Here is a 20,838-nt window from a genome sequence, read left to right as displayed (position 1 = left end):
TGAGGGATTTTTACTTCTAACAGCCCTAAAACCATTCCTCAAACATGCCAGGAGTCTAAGTCGGCATCTCATTGGGCGCTCACTGGCAAATAGATGCCCATACGGAGGCCACACCATAGGCAGTCTAGCTTGAGGTCTCTGGAGGGCCTCAGAGTGGCCCATTAGTGGGCATGGTGGCGTGTGCATGCATGTGTGTGTGTGTGTGTGCGCGCGTGCACACGCTCGTGGGTAAGCGTGCAGGCTCAGAGATGTGGTCACCAGCAGAAGCCGCCAGTGAGTCGTGTAAGGGAGTCACCGCCGCATGGAAAGTAAAATGAGTAACTGAATGTGATGATGCACGGGGTGTGTGGGCAGATGGGGTGTGGTCAGGGATGCCTACGGAACAGAAGCATCCATGAATGGGTAGGTGGAGGATGGATGGGTGGCTAGGGAACAGTGGTTGCGTGACTGGATGGGTATAGGTTGTGGATAAAGAGATGGGTGTGTGAGTGGTGGGTAAATGGATGGGTGGAGGGTGAGGAGGTAGGAGAGGAGAGGTGGCAAGGCATCTGGATAAATGGCCTTGGCAACTGTGGGTGTGGTTTGGCCCTCGGACATATAAGAGACAGAGAAGACTTGGAACTCTGGGCCAATGTGTAGAGAAATAAAGTGGCCAACAATCAACCCAGCCAGAGTTTGGAGTTCAAAGAAGCATACTGCCCAGGAAGGGCTGATAGACGTGGCCAAGCCAATTCACCCAGCCCAGGTTCTCTGCTCACTGGACTCCACAGAAGGTTGCCCCAAGTGGGAAGTACCCCATCTCAGCCTGTGTCCTCCCTACTTCCCTAGAGGGCTCCCTGCTCAGAAAGACATTCTTCCTACAAATCCAAACCCTAGTTTGTAAGGTGAAGTCGGGGTAGCTGAGCCCTGAGAGCGTGTAACCCAGGGGCTTGGTGTCTGCACAGGAGAATCCCAGGCGACCCAAAGGCAGCAGCTCCCTTTCCCTTCCCCAGCTGGGAGCCATTTGTTCTGCATCCCGCATGGTAATTAGGGCTCTGGCAGGGTTAACCCTTGCACTCCTTGCATAGCCTTGGAGGCAGCCGCTACTTCAGAAAATCAGGAGAGGAGAAAGACATGAGAAAATGGGGGTGGGGTGGGGGTGGAGAGTGGGGAATGCTCACCCCTGACTCCGGATCCCAGGACCTCTCTTTTCCTTCTATTTTTTCAGGGGACATTGAGTAGATCTAGGAGCAGGGATTGCATCTGGAGATGGACTTAACTAGGACAACCTACAGATGTGAGCAAAGACCCCTCTCTCGCCCTCGGGTCACCGACTGTGCAATGGGACAAGAATGTCTGCCTAGAAGGTCGTCACATAGCCAGCTGGGAGAGACGGAGCATCTGGAATCTGGTTTAGAGGTTGAGAGGTTCTGAGCCACTGAGCTAGGGTACATAGGATGGTGCAAGAACGGACAGAGGGTAAACACTTGCATCCAGATTGCTTTCTCTGCGGGTATGGTAGAGCTCCAGAGACAGAGGCGAGGTGGAGCTCTGTGAGTTCAAGGCCAGCCTGGTCTACATAATGAATTCCAGATCTGCCAGGGCTCCGTGGTGAGATGCTGTTTCAACAAACAAAACAAAGACAGCTTTCTGGGCCATCTCTCAGGGCTTGCAACACACCCTCAGGTATGGTAAATGCCTGCCCTGAAGCTAGCCTCATTTTCAAGAGAAGCCTACACTGCGCTCACAGCCAGCCTGGAACTCTGGGTCTTTGGCACTGGGCCAAATAGCTTCCTTTCTGAGCTGCCCCAGGAGCCCTGACTGGACTGGATGAGCTGTTTTCCAGCTAGCCAGAGCACCTTTGAAAACAAAAGCAAGGGGCATTGCTTGTTTGTTTTGTTTTGGAGACAGGGTTGCTCTGTGTAGCCTTGGCTGTCTTGGACTTGCTTTGAAGACCAGGCTGGCCTTGAACTCATAGCAATCCCTCTGCCTCCTGAGTGCTGGGATTAAAGGCATGTGCCAGCACCACCTGGCTACAAGGGGCATTGCTAATCACACCTGGGCACTGGTGCTCTTGACAAACAGGAAATGTAGTCATCTTGCCAAAGCAGGAGGCCCTGGACAAGTCCCTTCACTTTTCTGCAAAGTGGACATGGTGATAGAATTGCTCCCATGTGGCTCTCGCAGAGATTAAATGTGATTATGCATGGTATGCACTAGGTGCTCAGTAAAAGCTGGGGGTTTTTTAAATTGCACCTCTGCATGCACTGACTGACACCTGGCCATACTTAAATAGCCAGCCTTGGCCCCTGCTCTCTCCTGACAGTCTTCCAGCCTCCTTGCCCAAGTGCCTTTGAGTCTTGAGGACACTGTTTTCACCTATATCTCAATAGTAACTGCATGTCACTGGCATGCTCTGTGCCTCAGTTTCTCTATCGGTCCAGCTGGGAAAAAATGAACCTCTCCCCAGTCCCCAGAGAGCCATCCCTGGAAGCATAGCATTCTGGGAGTGCTGCCCAGCATCAGCCCTGCCTCATAGCGCAAAGGCTTTGCCCACAGTGTGTCCAGTGGGAACTCCCTAGGCTCTCTGCTCCTCTATTTAAGACTTAAGCCAACTTTCATCTTCTCCAGAGACCCTTGCTCAATACCCGACTCCCAGACTGCCTTGGGAACCTGTCCATGCCACACACAGCCCCCAAGATTACTGTCTGTCCTCAAAGGGAAGAAGTCAGAGGTATGACACGGTGTAAGGGGCCAGGATCTGTCCCCTCTCCTTAAGCATGGCTGGCTCTGTGCCTTCTTTGAAGTGGGGGGGAGGGGCACCTCACTAAAGGTTTCTAAGGTGTGATCTCATTTACCTGTTTAACAACTCTCCTCGTTGCTAGAGCCAGGAACAAGAGATAATGTGAAATCTGATGTCTGGTTTGATAACTCCACTTTAGTAGGCGTGTGTGCGTGTGTGTGTGTGTGTGTGTGCGCGTGTGTGTGTTTGTGTGTGTATGTTGGGAACAGACCTTTCATCCTCTACAAGAGCATGAAGCATTCTTAACGGCTGAGTCATTTCTCTAGCCCTATGGGGAAACTGAGGCACTAAAAGGCAAGGAAGGAACAAGGGCCACTTCAGCTTTAGGGTCCATGACATTACCACCCCTTTATATGGTGGTCTGCAGTAATGGCCTCTTCCCCAAAGTAGCTAAGTGTTCTGAAGGGACCCCACAGGGCTTGTATTGGGTGGCCAGGAATGGCGACTGGAAGAAAAGGGAGAAGTGAATGCCCCACACTTTAAAAAAATCCAATGTCTTCTGGCCAGCTCCGTCCTCCCCATCCCCCTAGCCCCTCCCCCCTCCCCACGCTCCCGCAGAGAAAGGCTCAGAGCTGTCATTCCTGGACTCCCCGAGGTCATCTGAGGAGCAATGGGCAGTAAAGAGTCCTGGTGGCCTCCTCTGGGCAGTCCCGATTCAGGACAGAATGAACATTCCCGAGGTCGCCCCGCCTAGGGGCGGTGGATAGGGGCCTGGTCTGGTCTGGCACCCACGCCGCGCCGAAGCAGCCCTCGCGGCGTGGCCAGCCCGGGAGGGGGCGCGGCCGCCGCGGGCGGAGCAGGGGCGGAGGGAGCCCTCAGCCCGCCCCCGCCCCAGGATCCGGCCGCCGAGCCCGCGGCCAGGGAGGCGCAGACCGGCCCAGCGACTCTCCGGCTGCGTAGGGACGCGCTGCCGCGCCCGCCCCTGGACCCCTGGGCTCGACGACACAAGGTAACCGCGGGCGCGGGCCGGGGAAATGCACACGATTCTGGGCGCGCAGGGCCAATCTGTAAAAGGCCAGGACGCTCACACTTCCCGGGTGGTTTTGTCACGTTGCCGGAGGGCGCAGGGCACCAAAGATCGGAGGGCAGAGCAGAATACCCGAAGGCGGTCAGAGGGCGAGCCCTGGGCCGTCTGCACGCATTCCTGCGCGGGCAGCGGAAGGGAAAGGACCCCAGGGCCTCTTGGCGACGCCAGCGCGGGAGCGGGAAGCTGGGGGTGGGGGGACGACGGGGACAGGGCACCCTGCCCCCTCCCCAGCTGCATTCCAGGCTGGAGCAGCGGATGAGGTCATCCCGTCCGGTTCCCTTCTCGCCACGGCAGCCGCTGCCCTCAGCCCGCGCCGGACCACAGCGAGACTTTCTTCCCAAAGTCTCCTCTCCGAGGTATCCAGAAGGGAATGCTTTCTGGTAAAAGTCTTTCCTGGACTTCCCATCCCAACTTATTCTGCCCTTGTTCCAACTATGCATGATTCACCAAGTTTGGGCCATTTTCTAGACCGGGAAACTGAGGCTGGGAAAGCACAGCAGTAGAGTGGACGGCTGTTCAGTTTTAACTTGGGGTCCGGAAGCAAGAAGGCACTTTAGTCAGTCGGTAGTGACACACAAGTTAAATCTCACCACCTGGGAAAGTGAGGCAAGACGGTCACAGTTTCGAGGTCAGCCAGGGCTATATAGCGAGCTCTTATCAACAAACAAACAAAAAACCTGCGTCTCTCCTCCTCCTCTCCCAAATGGCCCGAGGCGCTCCCTTCCTATCCTACCCGCAGTGAAGTTTAGAGACTCTTGATCCTGGAGGGTTACTAGGGCAGCTTGCTACCCCGTGGCTGGCTTCAGCTTCCCTGCCTTCCACCTCAAAGGGCTGGACTTGGAGAGGGTATCCCTGGAGATTTAACTTCTAATCCCAAATGTCACAGGTTAGGGAAAAGCCGAAGCAACAAAATCCCACACAGCCCAGTGTTGATGTCAAAGTGCTGTGCTCCGAGACAGTCTCCCCACCCCCACCCCAGCACGCTACCCGGGAGGTGGTGCGCTCTGCACACCTGTCTGAAGGGAGTGTCTAGGTACTCCAAGGAGCGGCTGCCTCTGCCTCTGGCCCTTCCCCACCGTTGGGGTGGCCTATCTTTTGCTTCCACATCCACCCCCGTTGGCCTCTGAGCGAATGGACCCAGCCAAAGCCCCAAAACTTGTCCCTGTGGTCATTACTACCGAGGGAGCGCTGGCCACGTGCCCAGACCACCGAACAGTAAAAATTAGAGTCCTGAGGATACCGACACTTCACCGTGGCCACTCGTGCCCTCCCTGGTCGTAGATGCTGAAGGGCAGAGCGGGGCGTCCCATTCCTCCCACTGGTAACCTCCCCATTTCTGCTGGGCGTCACTCAAGCACCAGTGTTGGCAGATTGTAAGCAAGCTCCAGGGTGCACACGGTTTTTGTTCTGTGACCCAGGGCTCAATTTTTCCCATGTAAAATGGGCTATTTCCTGGGCTTTTGGGAAGAAAGGTCCTTGTATCTCAACACCCCATGCAGGTGAGATGTACTTAAAAGCCAGCAATAGGCTGTGGTTAACACCTCGCTGTTGGTACCTACCACCAATGGATCGCTGGAATAAAGATGCCCCTTAACTTAGGAAGTGTTGGGTTTGAACCCAGGCCTGCTCTGCTGCAGGATAAGAGGATTGAGTTTCTCCATCTCCTGCCCCCTTCCTCCCTACCCTGGGAGGGAGGCTCTCCCTGCGTTCTCCATGGGAAGACAGTGGCTGCAGGACTCCCTGCTGCTGTAGATGTCCATAGAATGCAGTCTAGAGGTACCCAGAGGCATTTAGGGGTGGCTTCATCACAAGGAATAAACTCAGAAGTTAAAGAATTGGGTTTGGAGGGTGTGTGCTGTGTCCACTTGGTAGACACCGTTGGCCCCTCCCTGTGCGGTTTTACAGAGCTTTGCTCTACACACTCCATAGCACCTTGCTCTAGACACTAGTTTCAGCAGACCAGGGAAAACTGGCCAGGATTTACCTGCCACGGTTTCCGGGACCGAGGATGAGCCTGTTCCCTAGGCACGTCAGCCGGCTTTGTAGCCTGAGCCAGCCTTCCAGCCTCAAGGGGTGTTGGAGACCCATCTGATGACATCATGTCATTGGTCAGCCAACAGCAAGCACAGTGCTGTATAACTTCAGCAAACATTCCAGGAGGACTTCTTCGTGCTGGGGGTGCCAGGGAAAAGGATGATTCAGAAATCCCTGACCGACCCCCCACCCCCAACCAAGGAGGAGGAGCTAGGGTTGGAGGTGGAGCCAGTGCTGGGACGGGAAGAGAGTACAGTCCCAAAACAAAGCAAGCTTTGTCCAGTTCTCCTCTTTGTTTTATCTTGTTAGTTAACCTATTTTGAATTTCAAATAACATTATAGAAGGGCTGCTTTGAGAATTCTTATGCTTGGAGGCGGCAGCTAGGGTTGAGAACATTTAAAAAGAAAAAAAGAAGTTGAAACTCAGGTCTAGATCTTTATCAGCTGAGCAGGTGTGTGGCGGTGACTTGCCCAAGGTCACAGTCCCGAGCCTACTCTACCCCCTCAGAAGGTGACAGGGGTGGTCCTTTGACCTAAAGGTTATCCCAGCTAGTGATTAGGCTGTCCACGTGCTAAATGCTGGGAGGGCGAGAGGCAGGAAAATCCAGGCACCGCCCCACCCTCCTCAACGTGCTCAGGGAAACAAGACCGGGCCCCAAAAGCCGGCAAGGGCTTATGTGAGTCAGAGGCCCAGAGTTCAAGTTTGGACTAGCTTTTTGATGGGACCTTTGAGCAAGCGTGGCCCTCTCTAGGTCACAGAAAAACCAGAGTTTGGGCTGTCGGTTCCCAAACACCCTCCAGCCCCCTAGGGAAGGGGAAAAGAGACCATAGAGGAAAACTCTAAGAGGAAAAGGAAGGCAGAGGCAGTGGGTGAGGGGTCAGGACAGACATTGGGATGTAGGGAGTAGCGTTTGGCATCCACTAGACTATTAAAACTTGTTCCCCAACAAGGCTCCTACATCAACCTGTCAGACGGATATAAAACCCTTTCCTACAGGCCTTCTCAGAGCCTTGAATCTACTCAAAGATACAGGAGCCGGCTGGAAAAAACCACTTCTGACCACGGGCTCTCTTTTTCCAGGAAGCACCTTGAAGGCTCAGGGTTTCTGAGGCCCGGCAGTGCTGGCTGGCACGGCAGGCTGTGTGCACAGCAGTTCCCAAGATCTTGGCAGGGCTTCTCCGATGTTGACCTCTCCAGGTAGAGTAGATTTGGGCCCACAGAGAAATGAAAGATGCCAGTTAAGAGGCCATGTTGCCTAGGGCTCAAGGTCACTAGGATGGGGAGCCCAGTCCCCTGTTCCTTACTGAGAAGCCACAGGCACGTTAAAGTCATTACAGTTTTTCATCTTTCCTCTACAGCTTCCAGCGAGGCTAGTATCTCAGTCGCCTGGCTCGTCAGGGTAACCGTTGGCACCTCAGCCACAGGTCTTAGGTAGTGGCCGGTCGTTTTTCTGCTTCCCTGATGCCCACTCAGAGCAGAGTAGAGTCTTTGTGCCTCGTCCGGGCAGTGGCACTCAGAGGCATCCACACTTCCCAGTTGGTATTGCCATCCACTCTCCCTGTTCTCAAACTCTGGTGTGCACGTGTGTATAGGTGCACGTGCCCGTGCGCTCACATACAGAAGGCAGAGGAGGACATTGGATGGCCTGTTCTGTCACTCTTCCTTAGTCCCTGGAGATGGAGGCGTGCCTTAGTCCCTTGTGTTGTAGCTGTGCTTTTTTAGTCTACTTTCTTTGGGTTCTTATGCCTCTGCCTTCCTTCCAACCCTTATCCACCCTAATACCTTTCAACACCCCAACACTAGGTAGGAGAGGGAGAAGTGGGGAGAAGGGCTCTGGTTGGTTAGGGTTGTCGGGTTCTTTGGGGGGAATACCAATCTCAGTCGTCAGGATACGCAGCAACCCAGCAAACACAGCAGAAGGTGAGCCAGCAGCCGCACAGGGAGCAGCAGCCTCCTTCTCTCCCTCTGCCTCCTCTTCCTCTCAGTGCTCTGGCGTTTCTCCCCTCTCAGAGTCTTCAGAATTAAACCGTCTGCAGCGGGCAAGGATCACCGCCCTTCTCCGAGCCCGCACGAGGCAGTCATAGCTAACAGCAGTGGACAAACTGAAAGCAGCCCCATATCCCACACTTGGGATTAAAACAAGAACATATTTGCGTAACACAACTGAGTTTCATTTTGATTTTAGAAATTCATTTATTTATTATCTATGCAGTGTTCTGCTTGCATGTACGCCAGAAGAGGGCACCAGATCTCGTTATAGATGGTTGTGAGCCACCATGTGCTTATTGGGGAGTTGAACTCAGAACCTTTGGAAGAACAGACAGTGCTCTTAACCTCTGAGCCATCTTTCCATTCCCATAACTGAGTTTTTTGTTTGTTTGTTTTGTTCTGTTTTGTTGGTTTTTTGAGACAGGGTTTCTCTGTATAACAGCTCTGGCTGTCCTGGAACTCCCTCTGTAGTCCAGGCTGGCCTCGAACTCAGAGAGCTCCACCTGCCTCTGCCTCTCAAGTGCTGGGAGTTTATAAAGAAACCAAAATATGGACTACATTGTGTTTTCTTTTGTTTTTAGCCAGACTACCTATAATCCTCCTGTCTCTATCCCCCCCCTTCACACACTGCGTTTACAGACACATGCAGCTATGCCTGACTTTTATATGGGTGTTAGGGAGCCAAACTCAGGTCTCCATCCTTGCTCAGTAAGCACAACCCCACTCAGTCATCCCCCCCCCCCCCGCCTCCAGCTCCTTCTTGGACTTCTTCTGTGGCTCCTCCTTTGTGCCTGGCTGGCTCTTATCAAGGACCTGTGCGTTGTTGGGCAGCCTCCCTGATTGTCTTGGGAGGCTGCTGTTTGGACTTGGGTTTCCTCTTCTGCTGCCATACTACAATGCTGTCTCTGCCCTTCCAGGTGTCCACCCCAGGACAGGGACCACCCTCTTTTAAGGCCCTTCTCGTGCCATCTCTCATCTGATCAGCCTCACCAGGAGCAGGGGCCTCTGGGAGCGAGAAGACTCCCTCAACCTCAGCACTGGGACAGGGCCTTAATAGAGTCAAAGGTTGGCGTCATCTGCTCTGCCATCTTCATCAAGAGAAAAGGGCTGAGAAGGATCCCTGAGCCCAGACTGCCATCTTCCCTAGCCCCAGGTGGGCATGGACCAGCAGTAGTGAGCAACCAAGTCTGATGCCCGGCCCCCAGGGGGGCACAGGAGCCCCCACCATGAGCCTGGGCAAGCTGTATCCTGTGGGATGGGTGTCCAGTTCCCATGGAAAGAGGCGGCTGACAGCAGACATGATCAGCCCCCCACTTGGGGACTTCCGCCACACCATGCATGTGGGCCGTGGTGGGGATGTCTTCGGGGATACCTCCTTCCTCAGCAACCATGGAGGACGCTCTGGAAGCACCCATCGCTCACCCCGAAGTTTCCTGGCCAGGAAGCTCCAGCAGGTGCGCCGAGCTGGGGTGCCACCTCGAAGAGTGGCCTCCCCGGCTGCGCCCTCACCCGCCCCACCTCCCATCTCGCCCATCATCAAGAATGCCATCTCTCTGCCCCAGCTCAACCAGGCCACCTATGACAGCCTGGTGGTGGGCAAGCTCAGCTTTGACAGCAGCCCTGCCAGCTCCGCGGATGGGCATTCCGGTTATGGTGAGGACTTGCTCTCACAGTCTCTTCCTCCCCCCACCCCCCACCCCTTCACCCCCTCCCCCACCCGGCTGTTGAGATTCGAGCCCAGAGAGATCCTGGGGTGCTGCCAGACTTCCCTAACAGTCTTTCCCCCACAGCTGTTCAATCTCCCAGTGGAAGTCTGACCTAGGCTGAGGATGAGGGCGATGGGGCTTGGGAGGTGGAGTGTCCGCCTGCTTAGGCCTCATAATGTGGAGACCAAGAGAGAGAAATGGAGTTTGCCATGGGGCGGCTTTAATCCCAGTCATCAGGAGGCAGAGGCAGGCGGATCGGAGTTCGAGGTCTGGTTTACAGAGTGAGTTCTAGGACAGCCAGAGCTACACAGAGAAACCCTGTCTTGAAGGAGGGGGAAATGGAGTATGCTAGCAGCCCTCTAGTTCGCTGTAACTCAGCAAGGCTTTTCCCATCTGTGAGCTCTGGCCAGGCTACCCCTTGTGTGTCCTCACATTAAGTAAACCCCCAGGGTCAGAGGGTACTGTGGTGAGGCTCTGAGCCTGCTCTGGTTTCTAGTCCATGTTCTTTTTTTTTTTTCCTTTTCTTTTTTTAAGATTTATTTATTTATTATGTATAGTATTCTACCTGCAAGTACACCTGTACACCAGAAGAGGGCACCAGATCTCATTTTAGATGGCTGTGAGCCACCATGTGGTTGCTGGGAATTGAACTCATGACCTCTGGAAGAGCAGCCAGTGCTCTTAACCTCTGAGCCATCTCTCCAGCCCCTCTAGTCCTTGTTCTTATGACTGAAGTGAGCACATGGACCTCTGAGCTCTCATCTTCACCTAAATGGGTCCCTCGGTCTCTTTGCTAAAGATTCCATGGCCATGAGGCCAGTCTGATCTGCATAGTTCCAGGACAGCCTGTGAGTTACATTTTGAGACCCTGTCTCAAAAAAACAAAACAAAAGACCGAACGAAGTCACAAAGGTCATAGGCAGCTTTGTAGCAGGTGCTCCAGGCAGAAGCTGTTATTTGAACAAAGGCTCCTGTATCTTGGCAGATTGACTCAGGTGTGAATGCCACCTTGGCCTTGGCAGGACAACTCACCAGGGCACTGTGGGTTACCGCTGCCCCCTTGTGGTCATGCTTTGCATTACAGTCTTGTTGCCGTTAGAAGCAAGAGTTGGGAGGACATGTGATTTCTCTGTTCAGGCCCTGGCTTCTGGTTCCTTCCTGTGCCCAGAGATCAACTCATATGCTATGAGTTCACTTGCAGCCATCAGTCAGTGTCAGGGAGAGAGAGACCCAGGAGCCATAGCGAAGTCCATACCAGGGCCTGGGTGTCAAGATTCAAGTTCCACCCCAACAGACTAGCTTTGGGTGATGTCTGTCTCGTGCCAAACTAAACTTTTATTTTTATTTGCTCTTCTGCAAGTGGGGTTAGGATTAGTTTCAGAGAGAGCATGGAAAACTGTGGGATCCTTACTTGAGGGAAAAAAAAAATGGACAAAATGGAAGCCAACAAGGAATATAGCTTACCAAGGGCCACAGTGTAGGTGAGGGTTGTGCTGGCTCTTTGTCTCCAAGAACAGGCTAGGGACCCCCAGACCTGACCTTCTGCCCATTTCTCTGCTAGGCCTGGATTCTGGGTTCTGTACCATCTCGCGCCTGCCACGTGTGGAAAAGCACAGCAACCGTGACCGTGACCATGACCACACTCAAGACCGAGAGCAAAGTTCTTTCCCCGCTGAGCTTAACCCTAACCCTGAGCTTCGTCGCTCCGACTCACTCCAGTCCTTCCGCTTTGACCTTGACCTTGGGCCCTCACTCCTCAGTGAGCTGCTAGGGGTCATGAGCCTTTCAGAAGCCCCCGCAGCTGAGACCCCAGCCCCTGCAGCCAACTCCCCTCTCCCAGAAGCAACGCCCCCTGCCCCTGCAGCAACTCCCCCTCCCCCTACTGCAAAACCCCCAACCCATGCCATAACCACCCTAGACACTGTGACAAGCTCCCCGTCGTCCCATGGACATTTCCCCAATGGGGTAACTGCTGTATTGGGTCCTGTGGCTGAGGTCAAGCCCAGTCCTGTAGGAGAGGGTCCCCAGGTATCCCCCAATCTGGCCTTTGGCAGGCATGGAGCCAGCTGGGGGGCCAGCAGGGCTAGTCGCCACTACACTGAGATGGATGCTCGGCGGGAGCTGGCAGGGGTGCTCCCCCAAGTCCACGGCTCCTGGGAGAGCCTGGATGAAGAATGGAGCGCACCTCAGGCCAGTGGCAGGGCCCCTGTACCCAGAACGGTGCAGGTCAATGCCTTTGAATTTGCTGATGCTGAAGAGGATGACGAGGTCAAGGTGTAAGGCCCGGGCGTGGGGATCCTGCCTTCCTCAGGGCTTACAGAGAACAGAGGGGCTGAGATCACTCCCACCCCCACTAACTACATCTGCCCGCGAGATGCGGGCAGTTGCCCCACCGGAGTTTCCTCAAGTCCTTCCTGGTTTCCCTGCAAAGGCAGGGATGGGTGAGAGGGGCCCCCTGCTGACCTGACCCAGCTCCCTCCACTGCATCTAGGTCTGCTAGCCTTCAGCCATCCCCTATGCCACCCTGCCATGGCCTCACAGTGTGGCTTTTGTGCCCCAGGATGCTTCTCTGGTGGGGTAGGGTGGGGTGGGTGGGGGAGGGCCGGGCAAGGACCACACAGGGCTATTGTCTGTGAGTGGGACTGCTTTCCTCTGTTCATTTAGCGCTGCCCCGGAAGGCCACCGCTGTGTTCTCGATAGCCCTGTTCCAGGCTCCTCCTTAGCCCCCTGACGGAAAAAGTGAGGTGTGACCTTGTGGTAGATTCCATCTTCTATGTACCCCAGACCTGCTTTTCTATTAAGACAGCTTTTCTGTTAAGAGCTGTCTGCCCAGGGCCTGGACCCCTGCTGGGATGTAGGGTCCTCTCTTGGGAGTTTGGAAAGTTGAGGATCCCCTTCCAGCACACACACCCCCTCCCATAGTTAGAGAGGAGGGGCAGTTGAGGTAATGAGTAACCAGCCTGGAATGTTCTACGATAAGAGGTCCAGGTGGGACCCTTATCTGTAGTTCCTGGAACACCCTGGCCCCAGGTGCCTGGAACCAGTATCTGCCCCATAATGCCATGGGACAGCTTGGCGGGTGCTCAGATCCCCAGGAGGGAGACAGGTCCCAGCCTCTTGGCAGTGCTACACCCTGTGCCTCAGTTTCCTCCCCTGTACCAAAGACAGGATCATTAACATGCATGGAAAGTGCTAACAGCTGTGGAAATAATAAATGCGAATTATTTTATTTGACCTTGACCTTGTGGGTAGGGTTAGTGTTGGGGGGGCAGAAGCTGCAAGGAACCCTGGGGGACTGGCAGGACCTAAATAAAGGCTGTGGTTCCGGTGGGGCTTGCAGGAGGGTTGACTGAAGCCGCTCTGGGGCTCAGGCCGACTTCTGAGGACATGTTCACTCAAGCTTGAAGGAAGAGACCTGGAACCGGTCCGTGCTTAGGTAGCGCAGGTGGTTGTGGCCCAGCCTATTGGGGAAGGTCACCGTGTGTCCATCAGGGAGCGTCACCTTGAACTCTTTTTCCTGGAAGGCCACAGTGAACTGCAGGGGAGCAGGAGGAGATACATCACTAGGACCAGGGGAGCCTGGGAAGGGTCCTGGCAGTGCCTGGTGGTGGTCCCTATGTCCAGGCAGGAGGGGCCACTATGTGGGTTCCCCCTTAAGCCTCACCTTGACCTCTGCTCCGGGACTGAAGCACAGGTGGTTTTCTCGTTGCTCTTGTCCCCAGACGTTCCCATCATAAGCGTTGCACACAATGGTGGATTCGTTAAAGCGAGGGTTAAAATGCAGGTTCAGCTTGTCTTTGCCCTGGCCCAGGTTAATGGTGAAGCTATAGGGAGAGTGACAGGGAGAACAGTTTAGGGGGCGCGCGTGTGTGCGTGCGTGTGTGTGTGTGTGTGTGTGTGTGTGTGTGTGTGTGTGTGTTGGTGGTGACTGCGGGCTAGAAGATACTGAGTGAAGATACCGAGATCTGTGTCTGGCTCTGCATCTTAGTGATGTTTTATTTGGGATAGGACAGGCATGGAGGGTAATTCATAGCGATGGCTTTCAAGAGTCCAGGCGGGGGTATGTGCCTTGACAGGGTCACGTGAGGAGCCTGGGTTAGACAATCCTTAAAAGTTAGCCGGTCGTCCCAATGCTTGGGAGGCAGAGGCAGGTAGATCTCTGTAAGTTTGAGGCTAGCCCGGTCTACAAAGCGAGTTCCGGGATAGTCGGGGCTACACATAGAAACCTGACTGGAAAAAAACAAAAAGAAAAGGTTCCTTAAAAGTAGTACCTACTGTCGGCAGTGGTGGTGCATGCCTTTAATCCCAGTATTTGGGAGGCAGAGGCAGGGGGAATCGCTGTGAGTTCGAGGCCAGCCTGGACTACAAAGCGAGTCCAGGACAGCCAAGGCTACACAGATGCTGTCTCGGAAAAAGAAAAAAAAAAAAAAAGTAATACATACTATGTGTGGGATTCGAGGGTTCGCACATGTTTCTGCAAACAAGGAACCTCGGTAGGAAAGAGGGGCTCTTTCTCTTACCTCCTAATTTGCCTACCTCCTTCCTAACCCACAATGGCTAGAGGTTTGTCTCAAGAAACATTTTATATGCCAGTCAGCCTAGTACTGGACAGCAGGAGGTTGTGTGGAGGGGGGGGTAGCTGCTCAAGTTAAGGAAGTAAGTGGGGCCTTTGCTGCCCCCTGGTGGCCGCCTGTGGGTTAGAGTCACGTGACCTGTTCAGTTGGGTGGTGTGCTGGAGGGTACATACTACACTTTCAGTGTAGGCTTCAGACCTGCCACCTAGGCAGAGACCCTCCTTCTCCATCTGCCCCTTTAGTGGCAATTGCGACAAGGAACAGACCTGGGCGTGGTGGCGCACGGCTTTAATTTCAGCACTCAAGAAGCAGAGGCAGGCGAATCGCTGTGATTTTGAGGCCAGCCTCGTCTACAAAGAGTTCCAGGACAGCCAGGGCTACACAGAGAAACCGTGTCTCAAAAAAGCAAAAAGAAAAGGACAAGGAACAGAAATTACAGTTTCCATTCTGACATTCAAAGATTTCCTAACCTAAGCTGGGCAGTGGTGGCGCACGCCTTTAATCCCAGCACTTGGGAGGTAAAGGCAGGCAGATCTCTGTGAGTTCGAGGCCAGCCTGGTCTACAAAGTAAGTCCAGGATAGTCAAGGCTACACAGAGAAATCCTGTCTCAAAAAAACAAAAATCAAAACAAAACAAAGATTCCTAACCCAAAGCTTAGATGCAAAGCCTGTTCCTAACAGGAGCCACATAAGGTGTGGTATGGAGAGAGAAAAAAAAAAGGGCACTGCTTCCTTAGCCTTTGAGGGTCCTAGTCCTCAGCCCTGCCTATGCCTTGCTCACCGGTCGGCATTCGTGTGGATCTTGCCTTTAATCTTCAGGGTCATCCCTGGTTTCATGTCCAGGTTTGTGACTTCAAATTTGTCCTGGAGCAACAGAAGAACACACTGTTAAGTCAACAGGGAACCAAGGGAAGGACCTATCACCCGGCTGCCATCTTGCCCTCCTGGATGACTCCATTACTTCTCTGCCCTCATGTAGACCACAGCTCTCTGACTCAGGCTTCCCGCCACTCTTTCAGCCTCTCTCTGGCTCTCTCCTCCACCCCACAACCCAAGAAGAGAATGGCTAGGATGGGAGAGGTTCACAGAGTGGACAGCCTGACCTCTGCTGACGCTGCAGTTTCCCAGCATACAAGTAACACACTGCCCTCCACAGACCCAAACCACCGCCATGATGCGGAAATGGTCATGTCAGGCTGTGCGTGGTGGTGGTGGCGCACGGCTTTAATCCCAGCACTTGGGAGGCAGAGGCAGGTAGATTTCTGTGAGACTCAGGCCAGCCAAAGGTACATAGTGAAACCCTGTCTGAACAAACCAACAACAAAAAACGATGCAACGTGGCTGTGCATGTTTACAGTCCAGATATGGGGAGGCAGAGTCAGAAGGATCCCTGGGATCTCCTGGCCAGGCAGTCTAGCCTGATTAACTTAAGTTCCAGGCTAGCCAGATGCAGTGTCACATACCTGTAATCCCAGCACTCAGGATGCAGAAGCAGGCAGATCTCTTGAGAGCTCAAGGCCAGCTTGGTCTACAAAACAAGTCCAGGAAAGCCAAGAAACTCTCAGGAAAAAAAAAAGCTCCAGGCTGCTAAGAGACCTTGTCTCAAAGGAAATGGACAACATTTCCTGGGGGTCACACACACACACACACACCTACCTCATGTAGCCAGACACATACACCAAAAAATGGCGTGTGAGTAAATATATCAAAATATATCATGTGGTATGCAGGGCCAGTCGTGCAATGAATAATGTATCTGACTATGGAATATATTATGTGCAAGGATAAAATTGTCAAATAACAAAATCAGCTAATAGCCAGCACTCAGGAAGGCAGAGGCAGGTGGATCTCTGTGAGTTAGAGGCCAGCCTGGTCTACAAAGTGAGTCTAGGACAGCCAGGACTGTTAAACGAAGAAACCCTGCCTCGAAAAACCAAAAAAAACAAACAAAAAGAAATAAATAAAAGTGACACTGAGTCTGGGAGTGGGAGCCCTGACAGCAGAGAGATGTCAGCCTTGGTGACAAGCACTTCAGAGCAGGGTCCTGGGGCTGTCCCTAATGAATAGGGTGTGCAGCTCTTGATTCTCAGTACCCTGTGTGCTGTGAGATGCTCACAGGTCCTCTTGGCCTCTCCTCACTAGAACCTAGCAGTCTTCCCTAGATTGCCACAACAAAAATGTGTCCAACGGGCCAGCTCACTGTGTGCTTTTATTGGTATGGGGGAGGGGGGAGTTCAAGGCAGGGTTTCTCTGTGTAGCCTTGCCCGTCCTGGACTCACTGTGTAGATCAGGCTGGGCTGGAACGCACAGAGATCCACCTGCCTCTGCCTCCCAAGTGCTGGGATTACAGATGTGCTCGCTCACTGTGTTCTTGGGGCAGAGAGACCAGGAGGTGGGAAGCAAAGCAGCTCCCTGTAGCGGCTACTCTGGCTTTAGCCAGACTGACCTCTAATCTCTTCAGGCCCTTGGTGGCAGAACTGTCCCAGGGACATGAGTTGAACCTGAAAGGGCGATGCACAGTTCCTCCCACGTGAACTAAGGAACTCAGCCACAGAATCATGGCAGCCATGCACAGTCACCCTGCGCATGCGCAAGCTGGCTCCTGGCCCCCAGTAAAAGATGCCGTCCACCTTACCCTGGCTTCCTGGGACGGGTGGATTGAGCGATGGGATTAGGGTGGGGAGAAGCATCCCATCTTTACATCCCTACTTAATGGCTAGAACAGAAGAAATGAAGCCCTTAAGGCTGGGACGGGGGTGGGGAGGGGCCGGTGAAGGCTACCACAGATCTAGGGTACAAGGAAGACCAGAGTTGGAGGTGCATTTGTATGAATAGGGGTGCTGGCTCTTGGGAAAATAGACAGGCCCAGTGTTGTCCCCTCTCAACAAAGCCTAAGACCAGAGACATCGGAGGCAAGGTTGGGTGGGAGACGGGGCAGTTCATAGGTGGTGGGGCTGGTGGGGGTGGATAGGCCTACATCCCAGCTCTACCTCTAGCTGGCCAAGTGGCTTGGGACCAGCTTTAACACCTTTGAGCCTGGCTTCCCTACTGGTGGCATGTGGGAGTTATCTGGAAGGAGAAAGCAAATGGCGAGGTGGCCAAAATAGAAGGCCAAGGGCGTTTCCGGATCACAAAGGGTCTCCCTGAGGGGCTAACCCTTCCAGCGTTGACGCCCAGTCGCAGGGGCATCCTTCACCCTGTCTATACTGGCTTGGACAGTGTCATTCACACACGTGCACCCCATTTGTCCCTCCTGACATCCGCTAATGTGGTACAACATAATATGTGACCATATTGGGCTAGTATAGGCCCTAAATCTACTGTAACTAATGTCTTAAAATTGAAAATTTTTTAAAAGAGGAAGGTTTTTTGTTGTTGTTGGTTTTTTTGTTTTTTTGTTTTTTTGTTTTTTTAATTTTAAAGAGGAAGGGAACTGGGCCACAGAAACATGCCCCCAAAAGGAAAGCTCCATGCAGAGGGGGCGAAACCTGCAGTTACCACGCCTCCAGAGAAGGGACCTATGGATGCCAAGCAACCACAGGAGACTGGAGTAGATAAGTAAAGTGCCTCCCTAGAGCCTTCAGGGAGTGCCAGGCTCTGCCCACCCTGGACTCCAGGCTTAGCCAGGACCATGGGAGAGATTGCTATGGTGGTGAGCACCGTAGCCCTAGGAAATGAACCTACCGTCCAAACCCCTGAGAATATCATATGGCCTCATTCTGTACAAGTCAGGGGAGACCAGCGCCCTGAGAGAGGAGCATCAACTTGTCCACAGTCATACCACAAGTCACAGAGCAGCCAGGTCAAGACACAGACTCTGGAGGAGAGGAGAGGGCAGCACCCTTGCAATCTGTAGATGGTGGCCTTCTGTCATCTCATATTGAACCCTTCTCTCTCTCTCTCTCTCTCTCTCTCTCTCTCTCTCTCTCCTTCTCCCTCTCCCCCTCCCTTCCTCCCTCCCTCCTTTCTTTCTTTTTTTTCTTTCTCTCTTCGTTTTTGGTTTCGAGACAGGATTTCTCTGTGTAGTCCTGGCTGTCCTGGACTCACTTTGTGGGCCAGCTTGGCCTCGAACTCACAGAGATCGACTTGCCTCTCCTGGCATTAAAGACATGTGCCACCATGCCCAGCAACCTGCTTTCTTTTGATGCTCATGAAGAAACTGAGACCAAGAGAAGGGCAGCAATAATGGACTCCCAAAACACCCCAACCCACACACTCAACCAAGGACAAGTGAGTGGAGGGAAGTGGCCCAGAGGACCAGCATCCTCACCGACATGGTGACAGCTCCTGGCCACAGCTCTCTCAGTCGCTGCTAGAGGCGTCTGCTCAACATATCACCTCTTGGTCAGGCTTATATCCCAGAACATTACACATTAACTACTCCAAGGCTATAAATAAAGACTTTGGACCTTTATTCCCTAATATATCCGCAGGTGCTCAACAAACAGGAAGACAGCTCCTTGCTCACCCTGCCTCCCCACCCTGAGCATCCTGCACCCCCACCCCCACCCTCTGCAATTCCTCCCAGCCTCCACGGTCAATATACCACAAAGCTCAGAGGAGGAGGCCCTAGTGTCACCCCCCCACAAACCACAAACACCCAGAGCTTGGCAGGCCACCCAACCTTCCCGCTGAGCCCAGCTCCTACAAACCACAAAAAGACAGGCTGGCTCTGTTTAAAAAAAAAAATGTCTAAGCTTCTAATTTTCAATGATGTCATGAGTCATTTGAAGACTTTTTTTTTCCTTCTCTTGCCCATTCTTTTTCTAGTTGTACATATAATTTGTTTCTTCTTTTTCTTCTTGTGAAACAGAGGCTGTCTATTTAGCCCAGGCTAGCCTTGGACTCTATCCTCCTGCTTCTGCCCCCAAGTGCTGGGATTACAGGCAGGAAACACCTTATGCAGTTGCACACATACACGTTTCAAAAGTGATACCAGGTAGAGTTAAAGAAACATCTAGGACCAGTGAGATGGATAACGGTGCTGGCTGCCAAGCCTAACCACCTGGGTTAGCCTCCCGGAGCTCACATGATGGGAGGAAAGAAGCAATTCCTGCAAATTGTCCCCTCCGACCTCCCGCACACACAGATAAGTATAATTTAAAAGCTTAAAAATAGGCAGAAGGAAAAAGAAGCCAAAAGAGGACCATTCTGTGAGGGCTGGGTGGTTCAGTGGTGGGGTGTGCTTGGGATGCACATGCACACATACACAACACACACACACACACACACACACACACACACACACACACACACACTGTGGCTTCCATCACTGGCACTATGCACAAAACAGTGTGTTCTGACGGGACACAGACCAAACATGCAGAATGCTGGGGGATTACATGCTTTGCCCTTTATTTCTGGGAATTTTGCAATGGTCGGGCTCAATATACACAATTAGGTACTGTCAATAAGAAAGACAATTTGACATAGTCCCTGTGCTGGGAGGAAACCTGTCCTCTGTCTGTCCGACCAGAGGTTGCTGTGGATTTGTATCACATGCATGTCTGTACAGTTGTGTATCCGGCTTCAGTTGGGAACACTGGGGCCCACAGATCTGCATGTCAGAGCCATGTGCACTAGCTATGAAATACTCCAACTCTCCAAGGCTTAGTTTATGGAACAAGCTTCCTGCCTCCGAGTACCTACATTCATCCTAAGTTTCCCCTCTTACAAAATGCCACTTGTAGTGGTGCACACTTTTAATCCCAGCACTTGGGAGGCAGAGAGAGGCAGGCAGATCGCTGTGAGTTCAGGGCCAGCCTGGTCTACAAAGTGAGTCCAGGACAGCCAAGGCTACCCAGAGAAACCTTGTCTTCAAACAAACAAACAAACCATGCCACTCTGGGGCTGGAAAGATAGCTCAGAGGTTAAGAACACTGGCCTCTCTTCCAAAGGTCCCGAGTTCAATTCCCTGCAACCACATGGTGAATCACAACCATCTGTAATGAGATCTGGTGCCCTCTTCTGGCATGTTGATGTTACATGCATACAGAACATTGTATACATAATAAATAACTTTTTTTTTTTAATCCTTAAAAAACAGCAACAACAGCGCCACTCCATTCTCTCCACTGGCACACCCGACAACTTCCACACTGCACAGTCCCAGAAACAGAGCTTTGCCAGCGCTCTGGATTGGCAACCCACAGAGGCTTCCATCCAAGTTGGCAGTAAGTGCACTGGGCAGGGCACTAGGAGACCAGCCCTGCCGAGTGCCATGTGGTGCCAGGAGCTGGTGGGTGGCTCACTGCCCAGTGCTCCCCAAGGGATACTACCTGGTTATTTCCTTATTTTACCCACAAGGAAATGAATTTCTTTTCAGCCTTTCTCTCATGAGCCAGATGAGATAAGACATTTGAAAGTGCAATAGAAAATGGGCCTGGTGCTCTTCTAATGATAACATTAACCTCCACTTGCTGCAGAAGCTGTGGAAAGTGCACATGAAAAGGACATAAAGTGCTGGGCATGGTAGCACATGCCTTTAATCCCAGCACTCAGGAGGCAGAGGCAGGTGGATCTCTGTGAGTTCGAGGCCAGGCTGGTCTACAATGGGAGTCCATGACAGCCAAGGCTACACAAAGAAACCCTTTCTCGAAAAACCAACCAACCAACCAGAGTCTCTTTAAAGACATGAACTTTGTGTTCTTTTCTTTTTTCTTTTTTTTTTTTTCCTTCTTTTTTCTTTTTCTTTCTTTTTTGTTTGGTTTTGGCTGTCCTGGACT

The 20,838-nt window shown here is 52.8% G+C and overlaps 2 protein-coding genes across 4 annotated transcripts in view; one reads left to right on the top strand and one right to left on the bottom strand.

The window, feature by feature from the left end:
* Positions 1-3,411: 3,411 nt before the first annotated feature.
* On the top strand, positions 3,412-12,779 carry CDC42EP1 (CDC42 effector protein 1). 2 transcript variants are annotated; one of them, XM_084751576.1, is made up of 4 exons: positions 3,412-3,731; positions 6,925-7,041; positions 8,751-9,486; positions 11,101-12,779. In XM_084751576.1, the coding sequence occupies exons 3-4, from the start codon at positions 9,024-9,026 to the stop codon at positions 11,817-11,819; spliced, it is 1,182 nt and encodes a 393-aa protein (XP_084607702.1). In that variant the 5' UTR covers positions 3,412-3,731; positions 6,925-7,041; positions 8,751-9,023; the 3' UTR covers positions 11,820-12,779. The 2 variants fall into 2 exon arrangements, with proteins under 2 accessions (XP_084607702.1, XP_084607701.1); XM_084751575.1 differs by lacking the exon at positions 6,925-7,041.
* LGALS2 (galectin 2) overlaps positions 12,748-20,838 on the bottom strand; it is a 346,473-nt gene continuing 338,382 nt past the window's right edge. Inside the window, exons 2-4 of one of the 2 annotated variants that reach the window (XM_084751583.1) lie at positions 14,895-15,769; positions 13,204-13,363; positions 12,748-13,074 (exon numbers count right to left, since the gene is read on the bottom strand). In XM_084751583.1, the coding sequence (XP_084607709.1) occupies positions 12,931-13,074; positions 13,204-13,363; positions 14,895-14,950 (360 nt within the window). In that variant the 5' untranslated portion in view covers positions 14,951-15,769 and the 3' untranslated portion in view covers positions 12,748-12,930. Of the gene's footprint in view, positions 13,075-13,203; positions 13,364-14,894; positions 16,877-20,838 lie in introns of those variants that run through there. The other variant, XM_084751582.1, reaches the window with a different exon arrangement.

This window comes from Acomys minous, assembly GCF_964271855.1.
Source record: "Acomys minous genome assembly, chromosome: 12".
Classification (NCBI taxonomy): Eukaryota; Metazoa; Chordata; class Mammalia; order Rodentia; family Muridae; genus Acomys; species Acomys minous.
This window is presented reverse-complemented; position numbering and strand designations above follow the sequence as displayed.